This window comes from Leuciscus leuciscus (genome assembly GCF_965113295.1).
Source record: "Leuciscus leuciscus genome assembly, chromosome: 13".
Lineage (NCBI taxonomy): Eukaryota > Metazoa > Chordata > Actinopteri > Cypriniformes > Leuciscidae > Leuciscus > Leuciscus leuciscus.
In genome coordinates this window covers 26,587,129-26,600,087 of record NC_138737.1, presented here as the reverse complement: position 1 = coordinate 26,600,087, position 12,959 = coordinate 26,587,129, and the positions used below count along the sequence as shown (strand labels likewise).

Below are 12,959 nucleotides of genomic sequence, written 5' to 3'. Positions count from 1 at the left end.
GGGAGGACATCAGGGTGAATAGTTAATGACAAAATGTTCTATCCCTTTAAAAGGGAATGACTTCTTTCACTTGATCAACCAGATACATAGGCTACATCTAAATCATTAAATATTGAATTGAGATTGTTTTAAGAAGATTAGCCTACGTTGTGATATTGTATTTACAATCCAATTACTCTATGTAATTTAATTACATTTTGTTTTTTAACATTCACTTGCCCATACCCCAGTCTCTCGTAGTCGTAAATGTAAATACATAGTACATTTTACTACCATAATAATAATTTAGAGTAACATAATCTGGAGACTGTAATGTAATAACTAGATTTATGGGAGACATGAAATTAGCTGCGCTAGGACCGCGCGGCTCAGGGAGAGGAATGTGCGCACTGTGGCTGGAGCTGAATGTGAGTGTGACAGGATGGCAGAGGAAAAGAGCCAGAGTCCTGGAATTAGGATCTACACCGTTATTCAAAGTCAGATTGCGATTTACACCACACGGACCCCGGAGCGCAGCGGAGCAGTCCGTCATGTTTGCTGATACGCGTCCGGAACTTTATGACAAATCAAATCGCATTTTTCTGTGAAATACTGCTTGGAAAAAGTATGGACAACAGCTGCTTTGAGGACTCGTAATTGCGCTGCGCTCAAAAGCACAAGAGTAACAGCTTCACTTTCCTTTAGAAAAGGCGACAGAGTGACATTTCTGCGCGCCGCTCGTTTGCGCGTCACATTCGTAAAGTGCTACAAAATTATTCCGTTTCATTTGGGACATGGAGGAAAGAAAGTGCATGATGGAATTATGACATGATGGATATAATTTATTGCTTCAGTGACAGGAGTGCTGTCATTTTTTAACAGAAGTGAGTTTTGCAGTATACCGTGGTGATCTATCCATTCATACTTAGAAAGGAGTAACTTGTCTCTGTCTCAGCATTGATACTTTAAGTTATTATCAACCAGAAAAGATTGTGCCCTGATGTCATGGGCTGACCTGGGACCGCACAGTTGATAGAGTGGGGGACAATGTCGGGACCCTGCGTCCGCATCCCGTTTTGGGTTCGTGTGTTTCTCCTGCTGCTGCTTCACAGAGTCTCTGCCGGCTGTCCGGAGCTCCTCTCCAGCGGCTGCAGCTGCGCGGAGGACCGCGGTAAAGCTCACCCTGCGCCCGGAGCGCGGAGGAAAGTGAGCTGCGGTGGGAAGGAGCTGACCGAAACGCCAGAAGTCAGTCTGCTCCCCAACAGGACCGTCTCTCTGTGAGTATTTTGTTCATTTTCACTATTTAGCAACGCTTTATCAATGTTATATAGTCTGCATATTTCATGAAAACACAATTCATTGACTCCAGTACAAAGTGTAAAGTATAGCTACAATCCTCAAAATCAACTTCTCAATATAAGTATATATTAAGCTGATGGTTTGTGCAGTAAATTATACCTGAGTTTGTTGGAGGATGTGGGGTGTTGTTTGAGAATACCATTAATCTTAATTCTCTAAAGCGCAAATTTCAAACAAACATTTGAAGATGCAGAACTTCAGCAAATGAGAATGCATTCAATGATTGATGGCACAGAGGTTGTCTTAAGATACAGAAACATGTATCATTGAACATGGCTTTTATTAGACAATGTAGGCTATGTCTATAGCATCTCATAAAATCCGTAATTGTGACAGCAACAGTCTGGAAGATGTAAACGTGTATTACAAGAGTGCTAAAGACAAAGGTCGGACACTTCTTGGTGACTACTGTACAAGATCTTAATAGACAGCAGCTTTGAGCAGCAGCTGTCAAAATTGAACTCTATAGGGGGAGTCCAGGGGCAACTGTAACAATTTCTACATTTTACACTACATTTTTTTTTTCACAGCTCACTTAATACAAATATATGTGCCATTTTTTGGTATAAGGAAAATGTACAGTAGCATTAATAGACTTGCAATGAGAAAGACTCATAATATCGGAGTTTATTCAGTTGTTTAGATTGTGGTTATCGTTTATTGGAGAATTATAGCCTTTGTTCAAGTAAATTAACATTTAAAATAGATATTAACTAGATAGTTTTTAGTATTCAGTATTCAATCTTTGATGACATAATTTTAAAGGTTACATTTTTCAAACTAGTTTTGTTAACAGTTGTCCAACTTCACAGCCATAAAACATTATTAAATGGTAAATACTGTACCGAGTACAGAGATTCTGTCATTATGCGCTGTTACAACTTTTGACTAACATTCTTTGACCAACAATCATTTTTGTTTTGGCTTGAATGTTTCACAAAGTGAAACCATCAAACTCTACTGAGTGTGACGCTACCAGCTCATTGTTTTGGCTCATATTTTCATTCAGATGTGAGATGTGGTGAGAATTATGAGCAGAGTGAAGCACTGAAGAGGAGTTTGTTGCAGAACTCACAACACATGCCTTCCATCTGACAGCAAAGGAAACCGGTCCTCTGTCCTCAAAAAACACACATGCACACTGGTCCTCTAGTCTTCAGCTGACTTGGCCATGCTAAAGGAGAATAAAAAGTGCATTTTAATGGCCATCCGTCTCCTTCCTTTCCCTGTGCTGTAATATCCCAGTCTGTTCATAATGGACCATATTCATATTGTCTGCACAGGAAGGAAGTTAAACCTCCAAAGTGTGGCTGTAGCTAGTTATGACCTATTGTGATCTTACCTGTTAATCTTGGTGACTATTCTAGTACTTCAGATACTTTCGGCGCCTGTACAAAATACTTGTCGGACAAAGTATGCACTTAATCCCTGTGTGAGACAAGGGAGATCATTTTAAAGCTATGTGTATTTGCTTTGGTGAGGAGAGTGCTATTTTTCGTCTGTTTCTTGACATGGACACCCGTGCAGCCGTCCAACGTCTTTGGTAGTATCCGCCCTTAAAATTGGTGTGGAAAAGCAGGAATAAAACACTCGTCGTTTCAGAACCCTGCCTTCCCATGATGCCCTTCTGCTCCCCTTCCCAGCAGGAGCAGAATTCGCCTGCACATGGCTGTCGTAAAAACATAAACATTAAAAGCACTCGAAACGCTGCGAACAAGCCCAGGAGAGGAGTGTGCAGCCCGAGGATTGGTCCCCTCGGAGGAGGAGGCCCGGGGTAGCCAGGACTCCATTTAAAGAGGCTAGTGGTTCTGCTTAATAACTGCTCACATCTGCTCAACACATTGCCTCTGCGAAACCGGAGGAAATGGACAAAAAAAAAAAAAAAAAAAAAAAGATAGGAAGGGGGTAAAAGTAGGCTGGGTGGCAGACGACGGAGGCGGTCGGAGACAAGCTCTCATGAGCCTTTTGCACCTCTTAACATCGTTTATTTGTTTTCCGAGCATGTGGAAAGCGCACCGTGAGGCAGTTTTATGAGGCTTTGTGTGTTAGAAGTATTCACAGTCTCCTGCCCCCTGAAGGGAAAATGAGCAACGGTTAATCAAAATGCTGCACTCAGCACTAGTTTAGTTGGTTGTTTTTCAAGGTAGATCCAACGGTTTCCCAGGATTGGCTTTTGTCTGGTTAGATGCAATGTTTGAAATTGTGTCTCTGCTGTTGTTTTCGTGGACATGCTTTGTGATTGTTCAGACAGCAGATGCACTCTGGGAATCATCACCTGTCTCTTTCTTGCTCATCTCTTTCAGCCGCTCTCTAATTCGCCAGGAGAAAATGTGGAATGTCTGTATAAATATAGTTCTTGTTGAGGTGAATGATACCAAAACCCCTTTAGGGCAAGTCAGTCCACTCAGTGGCCATTTTGGCTCACACCTGCTTGAATAGGATCAAAATCTTCAAAGCTGCTTGTCAATAATGCCAATCACCAAAAAAAGGTTGATTGGCTCCTTTATTTGAAACGTGGGACTTCTATTCCTACGGTGTACTGACATGAGCTGTGTTCCACTTTGATTTTTTAATGCCCTTCTCTCGATAACTTCCCTCCGGTGCATTGACTCAGATGTACGTCATTGCTTACAGTAGTAGCTGGGGTGCCCACTACTGGCGGAACCCATTCAATGAGTCCTAAATCCTTAATCACTTGGAATCTGCTATGAAGTTGATGTATTATTTTAGTTTTCTTTCCTTTTGTTGAATTTGTTTGATTGACCTATATATATATATATATATGGAGTGTTGGAGAAAATATGTAAAATTACACAAACAAGTAAAATATCTCCCAACACTGCACATTTTGGATCTCTTAAGGCACTGACACACTACAAGATAATCTGGCCCAATTCTCTCATTCCGACAATCCTAGGTAAAGTCCTGATTATCTTGATGGTTCTACAGATTATTCCATCAGATCTACCTGTGGTGTGATGTGTGTTAAGAGTGATTGAATCTGCTCAGAATAATGTCATGGCTGCACACCGATCTCAAATTGTAAATATCCAACATGTTGAATATTTACTATAAAAAATCCTGTTGTGCAGGAGGAACCCCGATGACAAACCCACACACACTCTGTAGTTTGTCACGTGGAATGAAACAATACCAAATTAGAAAGCCAGCTGACAGTAGAAGGAAGAATAACACGACTTTATCTAAACCTTTTTCTTTTATTTCCGCAAATTTTCTATAAAAAGCAGTCCAAACACTCTTATCACCATTTCTTCTTGCCCATCGTCCGCCATGTTTGTTTCTCGCTCTCCAATATAAACCACTCTGTCAAGATGCGGTGCGGAACTCCTCTGTTGCGCAGGAAAACTGTATGAATACTTCCAGCATTTCCGCCACCAGTTTTGACGTTATCATTACGTATCGCATTAAGAGTGATGCAAAGGACAATTAAGAAATCTGTTTTGAGCAGCCAGAGCATCCAGACTGAAACGCATCTCTAAAAATCTGATTGGAATTGCATTTCAAACCACCTCCATATGTGTGGTTTGAAAAAATCCAATTTCATGTGGTGTTTTTTGCTGTGCAGACTTTCAAAAATCCATCTAGATAAAATCTGGATATGCAAAAAAATCTTATTTTTGCTCAGTCTGAACATGGCCGTTCAGACGGGATGTCTCGTTAATCGAAATGTTCCAGAATTGTTTTTAGCAGTAACGAAAAAATCAGATTACACTGAGGGGGATCTTTTGTTACTTGTAACTGTAATTCCCAGACAGTTGGTGGCGAGTGCGCTCCAGTGTGGCAGCAGAGCGCGAGTTCAGTCTCTGAGGAATAAAATGAAAATGATGTGTTTGATTACACACACAGGCGAGCACCCGGTTTAAGTCCATTTCATAATAATAATGTTATAATACATATACTTACATAATTAAGTGTCTAATCCAGTTTGTTTTGTTTTAAATGGTGTCATAAAAACTTGACAGATTCATTCAAACATACATTAAATATTAAAGAACAGTAAACAACAAAAAAAGATTATGTAATATGTGACCCTGGACCACAAAACCAAAACCAGTCACATGGGTACATTTTTTGAAATTGAGATTTATACATCATCTGAAATTTGAATAAATAAGCTGTCCATTGATCTATGGTTTGTTAGGACAATATTTGGCCGATATACAACTATTTGCAAATCTGGAATCTGAGGGTGCAAAAAAAAATCTAAACATTGAGAAAATCGCCTTTAAAGTTGTCCTTTTATGTTCGTGTAATAAATGTTTTATATATTTACGGTAGGAAATTTACAAAATATCTTCATGGAACATGATCTTTACTTAATCTCCTAATCATTTTTGGCATAAAAGAAAAATCAATCATTTTGACCCATACAATGTATTGTTGGCTATTGCCACAAATATACTTTTGTATTTATGTATTTGAATGTATGTGATCAGTGTTTTATGTGAGGCACCATGTAAGCTCAAACTAATTGCCCCACAGGGATTAATAAAGCGCTAAGCTAAAAATATATTTACCAAAATGCTCCTCTTATTAGTTAGTTAGTTTGTTATTTTTCTTGCTGACTATCAAGTTTATGGTCAACGAATGGCTTTTCTGAGGTATAATGTTACGTGACATTGTTTGCAACACTGATTGAGTTATTACATGACACATGATACGGATTTCGGTTAGTTGTACTGTATCTTTCAACATATTTCAGAGACATGTTTTGAAACCGATGGAGACGACAGTACGGAATAAAGCCATGCATGCAGCCTCCTTAAAGGGATGGTTTGGAGTAAAATCAACCTTAGGGTCCTTTGCACCATGACTTCGAGCCAAACTTTTTTCCCTTGGTTGAACATTATTAAATGTCCCATGACATGAAATTTTCACTTTCTGAGGTTTTTTAACATTAATTTGAGTTCCCCTAGCCTGTATATGGTCCCCAAGTTTTTAAAAATTTCAATCGGTGTAAATCGAGCTTTAGCTATCTTTCTCTGCCTTTGAGAAAATGGAGGCTCATATGCGCTGATCTTGAATCTCCTCCTTATGACGTCATAAGGAGGAAATGTTACCTCCCCTGTCTCTGCTTTGCCCGCCCAGAGAATATTTTCCGCCCATGAGAAAATGCGCTAGGAAGTAGGAACGCGCGCGCGCGATTTTAGTTTGTCCACGAGAGATATCATGGCTTTTGAGCGAGCGAAGCATAACAATTGCTCAATAATTGGATGTACAAATGAACACCGAGGGTCAATGCAGAGCTGGGCTTGCTGAACGTCTGAAACTAAAGTCTGGATCACTCTCTTTGGCTCAGCTACACACCTCGGACAAGTAAGTCAACTAATGATATATAAGTGTGTTGCTTTACTGTTTATGGTTACCTAGATTTTACACGTATAATGTGGCTGTAACATTAGCTATGCAGTTTATGTGTGTGAATACATACACTGTAACGCGAGTGTTGTACACGTCTTTGTTATTTGGATAACCGTTTTCCTGTTGGTTATATGGCGCGCGCGATATCCGCATTTCAAGATCGCAGAGCTTGATGTAATTGTAATAAGATAAATACAGATGTTACAGATCTCTCATGAAAAGGCAACAGTAGGTTAGCGTTAGCTACATGATAATAACTGTAAACCATCCGAATAAAGTACTGTATCCAGACATAATATTTTAAACTAACCATTCGGAAACGTCCTGCTGGAGCCGCTGAGTTGCAACTTCTTCATCCGTTGCTTCTCCATCTGGATCAGATTCTGGGTCAAACTGAAATGCTTGAAAGACTGCGTGTCTTCGTGCCATTGCTATATCCAACGTAAACATGCACGCCACGGTACCGTTGCGCAAGATGGTCAAGGCCACACCCACCCTCCACCTTTCTCCGCCTTTCTCCTCCTCATTAGTATTTAAAGCTACAGACACCGAAACGGCCTGTCTGAAGGAAGCTCATTCTGGGACTGGCTTGTAGTGGCTATAATTCTGCGCCGAGGCTGAATTTTTGGAAAGAGATTTCAGATACAGTACTAGGGACCACTAAGGCCTATATTAAAGCCTACAAAAAGTAGCATGTCATGGGACCTTTAAAGTTAGAGCTTATTTAGAGAAATCAGCCGGATGGCTTAGTGCAGGCGCTAATGGATCCTATGATGTATCTCATAAATTACCCCACTAATAATGCCCAGAATGGTACCAAACTTATACAGTAGTACAAATAGGTTCTGTACTCATAAAATGAGGCATTAGAAAGTTTGTAAGTACATCAGGAGTTTATTTAAATAGCACTTGCTTGACGGCTCATGCTACTGCTAACCCGGACGTCGACGTCACTTCAGGGGTTTGGGAAAAGCACGTAAAAGTCCTGACAGAAAGCGATGGATAAGGATGTAGTGTAACGACTAATTATTATTTAGGGTTAGGTATAACTTAATGTTAACTCATAATTGTTGCAAACTGGTACTACCAACAAAATATTAGTGCATTCCTGGAACTGGGCGTCGTTACACTACATCTTATGCATCGCTTTCTGCCAGGACTTTTTACTCCAAACCATCCCTTTAAGTTTCTGCCACGTCCTTTAAAATTGTTCTTCAGTAATTTTGTCACTTTAAAATGCCACTTGCATAGCATACTAGTTTAGTCTGTCACTTAATAATGTAATCACATTAGTCCTTACACTGTTTCATCAGGCATTACAAACAGCACATCCTTTGGTCCAACACTTTAAAAAAATAAAGCGTCCAAAAGGGGTTTTGAAGCCATATAAAATAACCATCTTGGGTTCCCCAAATAAGCTTTCAGTGAACAGTTCTTAACAGAACAATTATGTTCTTTGTGTGAAGAACATTTAAAAAATCTGAAGAACCTTTTTTCCACTATAAAGAACCTTCTGTGCAATGGAAAATTTCCGTGGATGTTAGGTTCATCAATGCCAATAAAGAACCTTCATATTTGAGAGTGAAGACAGGCTTGATTAAACGGGTGGACTGAATTGTTCATGACTCTGCCAAATCCAAATCTATCTCATTCATTTTCCTATGAGTAGTCAGTATCTTCCCCCTTATACAGTCTCTGTCGGTGTGTCAGGCAGAGAAAAGGGAATTATGGGTAGTGCGGTACATTTTTTTTTTGTGGTTTTAGAAGTCTCACAGCAGAATATCCACTGATACCGTATCTGAGTACTGTATGTTAGTTCATTTTCATTTCAGTTTCAGAGTAATGGGACTGAGAAAATCAGTTTAACAATCGGTTTTAGCTCTAACCGTAATAAGTGATTGTTGTATCTGACCAACTCTAAACAGATAGGCCTCAAGAGGTCAGAATGTGATTTCTGGGGTCAGTCATTTTGGTAAAGGTTATCTGTTGGACCAGCTGCAGGCCTGCAACACAACATCTGGCATTCCTCAGCTGATTAGGTTAGATAAGCAGATGGCATCCCTTAATCTGATTGGTGGAGAGGGAAACTGTGGAGGAGTGACCTCAGTAATTACCCAAAATCGTATTCTCCATCCTTATTGTTCATCCATAGACCATAACCTGAATGAATAAGGGAATAGTGGTAGTAGAGATTGCACATTAAAGCAAAAATCTGTTTTTTTTAATTCATTTTTCTTTGTCTCTGCTCAACTTCTGATTTCTTTTTTTTTATATTACTCCCGCCCGAGCCCCACATCTCAATGTGTCGGAGAACGTGCGCTAACCTCTCAGCCACTGCTCCGACTGCTTCTTCTGTTTCCGTACTCCCCACATTTCGCCTCTGCCCTTCTTTCAAATATATTTAAAACTGTAAATCACCCAAAGCACTCGGTTAGGAGTAGGAGAGATGCGGTTTGTTCAGTGAGAGCCTTTCATTGGCTGCTTCTCGTTGTTTGTCAAGCAGCTCGGCAGAGGATTTGTGGCTACACCTCCATATTAGAGTTTAACTGCTTTGACCTCTGTGGGTAACTGATCACTTTTTGTGCGTGCGTGTGCGTGCTGTTTGATGCCGTTCCACACGTCAGCCCTCTCCAGGTTTCCATTACATCCTAAATTACTCATAAATCCTCTCTACATTAGTGTATGCCGTTGGCATATACAAGTCATTTGGTGCTACTTTGTGGTATAAAGCCCAATATATTTACCATAAACGGCCATTTTTCCACTTTCTCCCCCTCTCCGCGCAAACGCGCCCTCTCTTTCCTCTTGCTCCACCCCTCTATCATGAGTTCATCCATACACAGTGAGTCTGAACCTAAATATTTAGCTGTCCTGGTAGGAAACTGCCATGCCTAAACTCTTTCCAGATGTGGGGGAGAGCAGTGCGCTGTTTAGAGCTAATTATGTGCGGCTGCACAGTGACTGAGTTGATAGAGGGGGAGGGAGACCAAGAGAGAGAGAAAGAAGGGAGAGAGAGGAGGTAAAGAAGTGGAAAGTGTGAAATAGAGGTAGAGATCAAGGAGAGGACAGAAGATGAGAGAATGAGATGATGTGGAGGGGGTGAAGGAGAGTAATTTTAGTTGAATGTTTGTTTATCTCTTGAGCGAGAATGAAATGGGAAAACAGTGAGAGAGTGTAATGAGAGTCGAGTCTGGGTTTTGCTTCATGAGAGTGTTTGTGAGTGTATGTATACACAGTATGTATGTATATATACTGTATACATCATATATACAGTGTATATATATATATATATATATATATATATATATACATACATACATGCATACATGCATACACGCATACACGCATACACACATACATACACGTATATATACACATATACACATACATATACATATACACATACATACATACATACATAAACATACATATATATATATATATATATATATATATATATGTATGTAGACTATATGTATATTAGTATTAGTTCACAGAAGTCACGGTTCAGCTAGGTTTCTTTTCATTTATTTTGAACAGACAGTAGTGGCAATTTTTGTAGGGCTGATAAAGAAACGAATGGTATTTGGTCACAATCAGCTACAAAAATGAAAAGCATCTCTTGTGCTATAAAAGTACACAGTAAATAGAATAATGAAAAATAAAACTTGTGCAGAGATTTTTCTTTGCGCGTGAGAGTTCATTAACATGCGGTGACAATGGCGAATGCACAAAGTTCAATATTACGCTTTTTCAAGAAATCACGGAAAGATGAGTGAGGAGGAGAAAAAGTGCCATCTAGATCTGAGCCCACTTCACCTTTCCACAGAGAGACAGTGAGTGAAGCGATTCCCTTTTCCAGGGCACGCATATTTCATCACTGGACTGTAGTGAGACTTCCATGACACAAATCAGCACAATGTCAAATGATTTCATCTCATTATAACAGCGAAAACAATTTAAAATACTCAGTCATTTATGGCATAATTATGGTCATACAGAGACATTATTTGAAACTGTAAAGAGTCTATTTTTATTTGTGTACACTAACAATAAAAACAAAACTGACAGGATGCCTCTTTCTGCCATCTCAGATTCCTTTCCGTGAAGTTAGTGGAGCACATCACAAAAATGAATCGAAATTCAGCATATAGGCTACTAACAAGTTTTTGCGTGCCATCTGAACTCTTAATTTGGGTTGGTGTGTAGATCGTCTCGTCTTCTTCTGCTCTTTTTCCCCCTGTTGTGGCGGTTAGCAAACAGCGTTCTGGATTGGTGAATTGTGTGTGTTTGTGTATGTGTTCTTGATGTAACGTCCCCAGACATCACTTTTGGCAAGTTAGTGATTGTCTGATTGGCTGACTTCTGCCGGATGTCCGGGACTCTAGGGTGTCGCTGTCTTTAACGGTCCACCAGGAAACAATGAACGCATCACATTGTGTTTGCTTGAGCATTTAGTTGCTCATGTGAAGCGCTCATTGTTTCCTTCTCAAACATTTTGAAATCCACCATTTAGTTGCTCATGTTAAACAGGTTGGAAACGTTAAAAAACACTTAGTTGAATGTAAAAGTGATATTATTGCATGTTTGCATGATATGGAAAAAATATACATTTTCAAGCTTTGCCAACCCTTTTCAACATATGAAAGGATACCAGAGTGATCTCATTTTATTATATGCATGTCCTCTCACTTCTGTAATGGAAGATCAGGGTCTGGTTGCACCAGCTGTGCACAAGTTACAACTTAGCCTAGTTTTGACGTAAATGGACACTAAGTTACAACTCACGCACTACTAAATATTTTTTTCGTTGCACCATTAAACTTAGTTGAAGCATGACTCTATGTACAAACTAAATATTTACGGAAGTCTCTGATCAGGAGTAACAGTTGGAATAGAATAGCAGACAGACTGAACTGCATCAATTAGCACTTCTTTCACTTGACACACTTCAATTCTTTAGACATGTATGATAATGATGACATTTATACTTGCCTACATTTTAAGAGAGAGAACATTATGTGAATAATTTCTTTGTCAGCGGCTCATCAACACGAACCCGTCCTAACAGCTCGCCGCTGTGTGAATCTGTCCCAACAGTCAACATCACAACAGTGTTGTGCAAATAAAATCAGTCATAATCAATAAATGTCATTTCATATATATATATATATATATATATATATATATATATATATATATTTTTTTTTTTTTTTTTTTTTGATTAGTACTTATTTATTCATCCCTATTCATTTAATTTCATATACAGTTTCTGAATGGTATTTATTTATAAAAATTACATATAAACATAAAAAAAAACTGATTATGTTAATTATAATTAAGTATCGTATTTAATGGAAACTTATTTTTACCGTACACGAGGCAAAAAAAGTTAGAATGAAGGATAAACTGAATTTCACGCATTTCAACACAACTTCTGCTCACATATTTGAAGGCTGCTATATTGGATCATTGAGGGTAAACATCATATTATGCAATTACACATTTCTTAACAGAGCTGACGACCTACTTGCTATGTTCTGCCTTACGAACAAATGGTGCAACGGCATAAAGTACAGAGTTTGTTACAAACTAGCTTGTAGATATTAAGCCTCTAGTGTGGACTTTACTTTCCCATTTAAGAAATAACTTCCGAACTTCCGCACTCCCTGCAGGTGATAGATCAAGCGATTTTTTTCAATACCTCGCTGAAAAGGTAATATATGCAGTATGAAAGTACAGAAGCTGACATCGCAGCCATTAATTATTGTATTTGAATCACCGTAATTACTCATGGGCACTAAAATGTGGAGACATGCTCCAAACAGACATGATTGTTGATGAAGTACACACCAGTTTTAGAAGAATTAAAATTCTGGATTTTTATTTAAATTTTTTTTTTTTTTTTACAGCCATCCAAGTTCAGAACATGATTCTTGAGTGTTTTAGCTTTCAAATGATGCATAGTTTATGATAGTCAGTTGAATATTTGTTATAAAACAAAGGTTAAAAAAAGATATAGACGCCCCCACGGCCCACCCAAGGGCTGATGCTAGTTGACAGGTAAATCTTGTGTTTTAATGCAGATTGTGTCATTATTTACTTTAAATTTCATGTCGATATTGAATGAATGACATAGTTGCATGCGGATGTGTTAAAATGACTTTTTCTGATCAAATAACAGCCTTATAAAACCACGATAGACTTTGCTATTGCTAATCATGGTATTAAGAGGCAGG

General features: G+C 38.9%; 1 protein-coding gene across 1 annotated transcript in view; it reads left to right on the top strand.

Annotated features, from left to right (window-relative positions):
- The first annotated feature begins 407 nt into the window (after positions 1 to 407).
- adgra2 (adhesion G protein-coupled receptor A2) overlaps positions 408 to 12,959 on the top strand; it is a 92,278-nt gene continuing 79,726 nt past the window's right edge. The window contains exon 1 of the mRNA XM_082187722.1: positions 408 to 1,256. Within this exon, the coding sequence (XP_082043848.1) occupies positions 1,027 to 1,256 (230 nt within the window). The 5' untranslated portion in view covers positions 408 to 1,026. The remainder of the gene's footprint in view (positions 1,257 to 12,959) is intronic.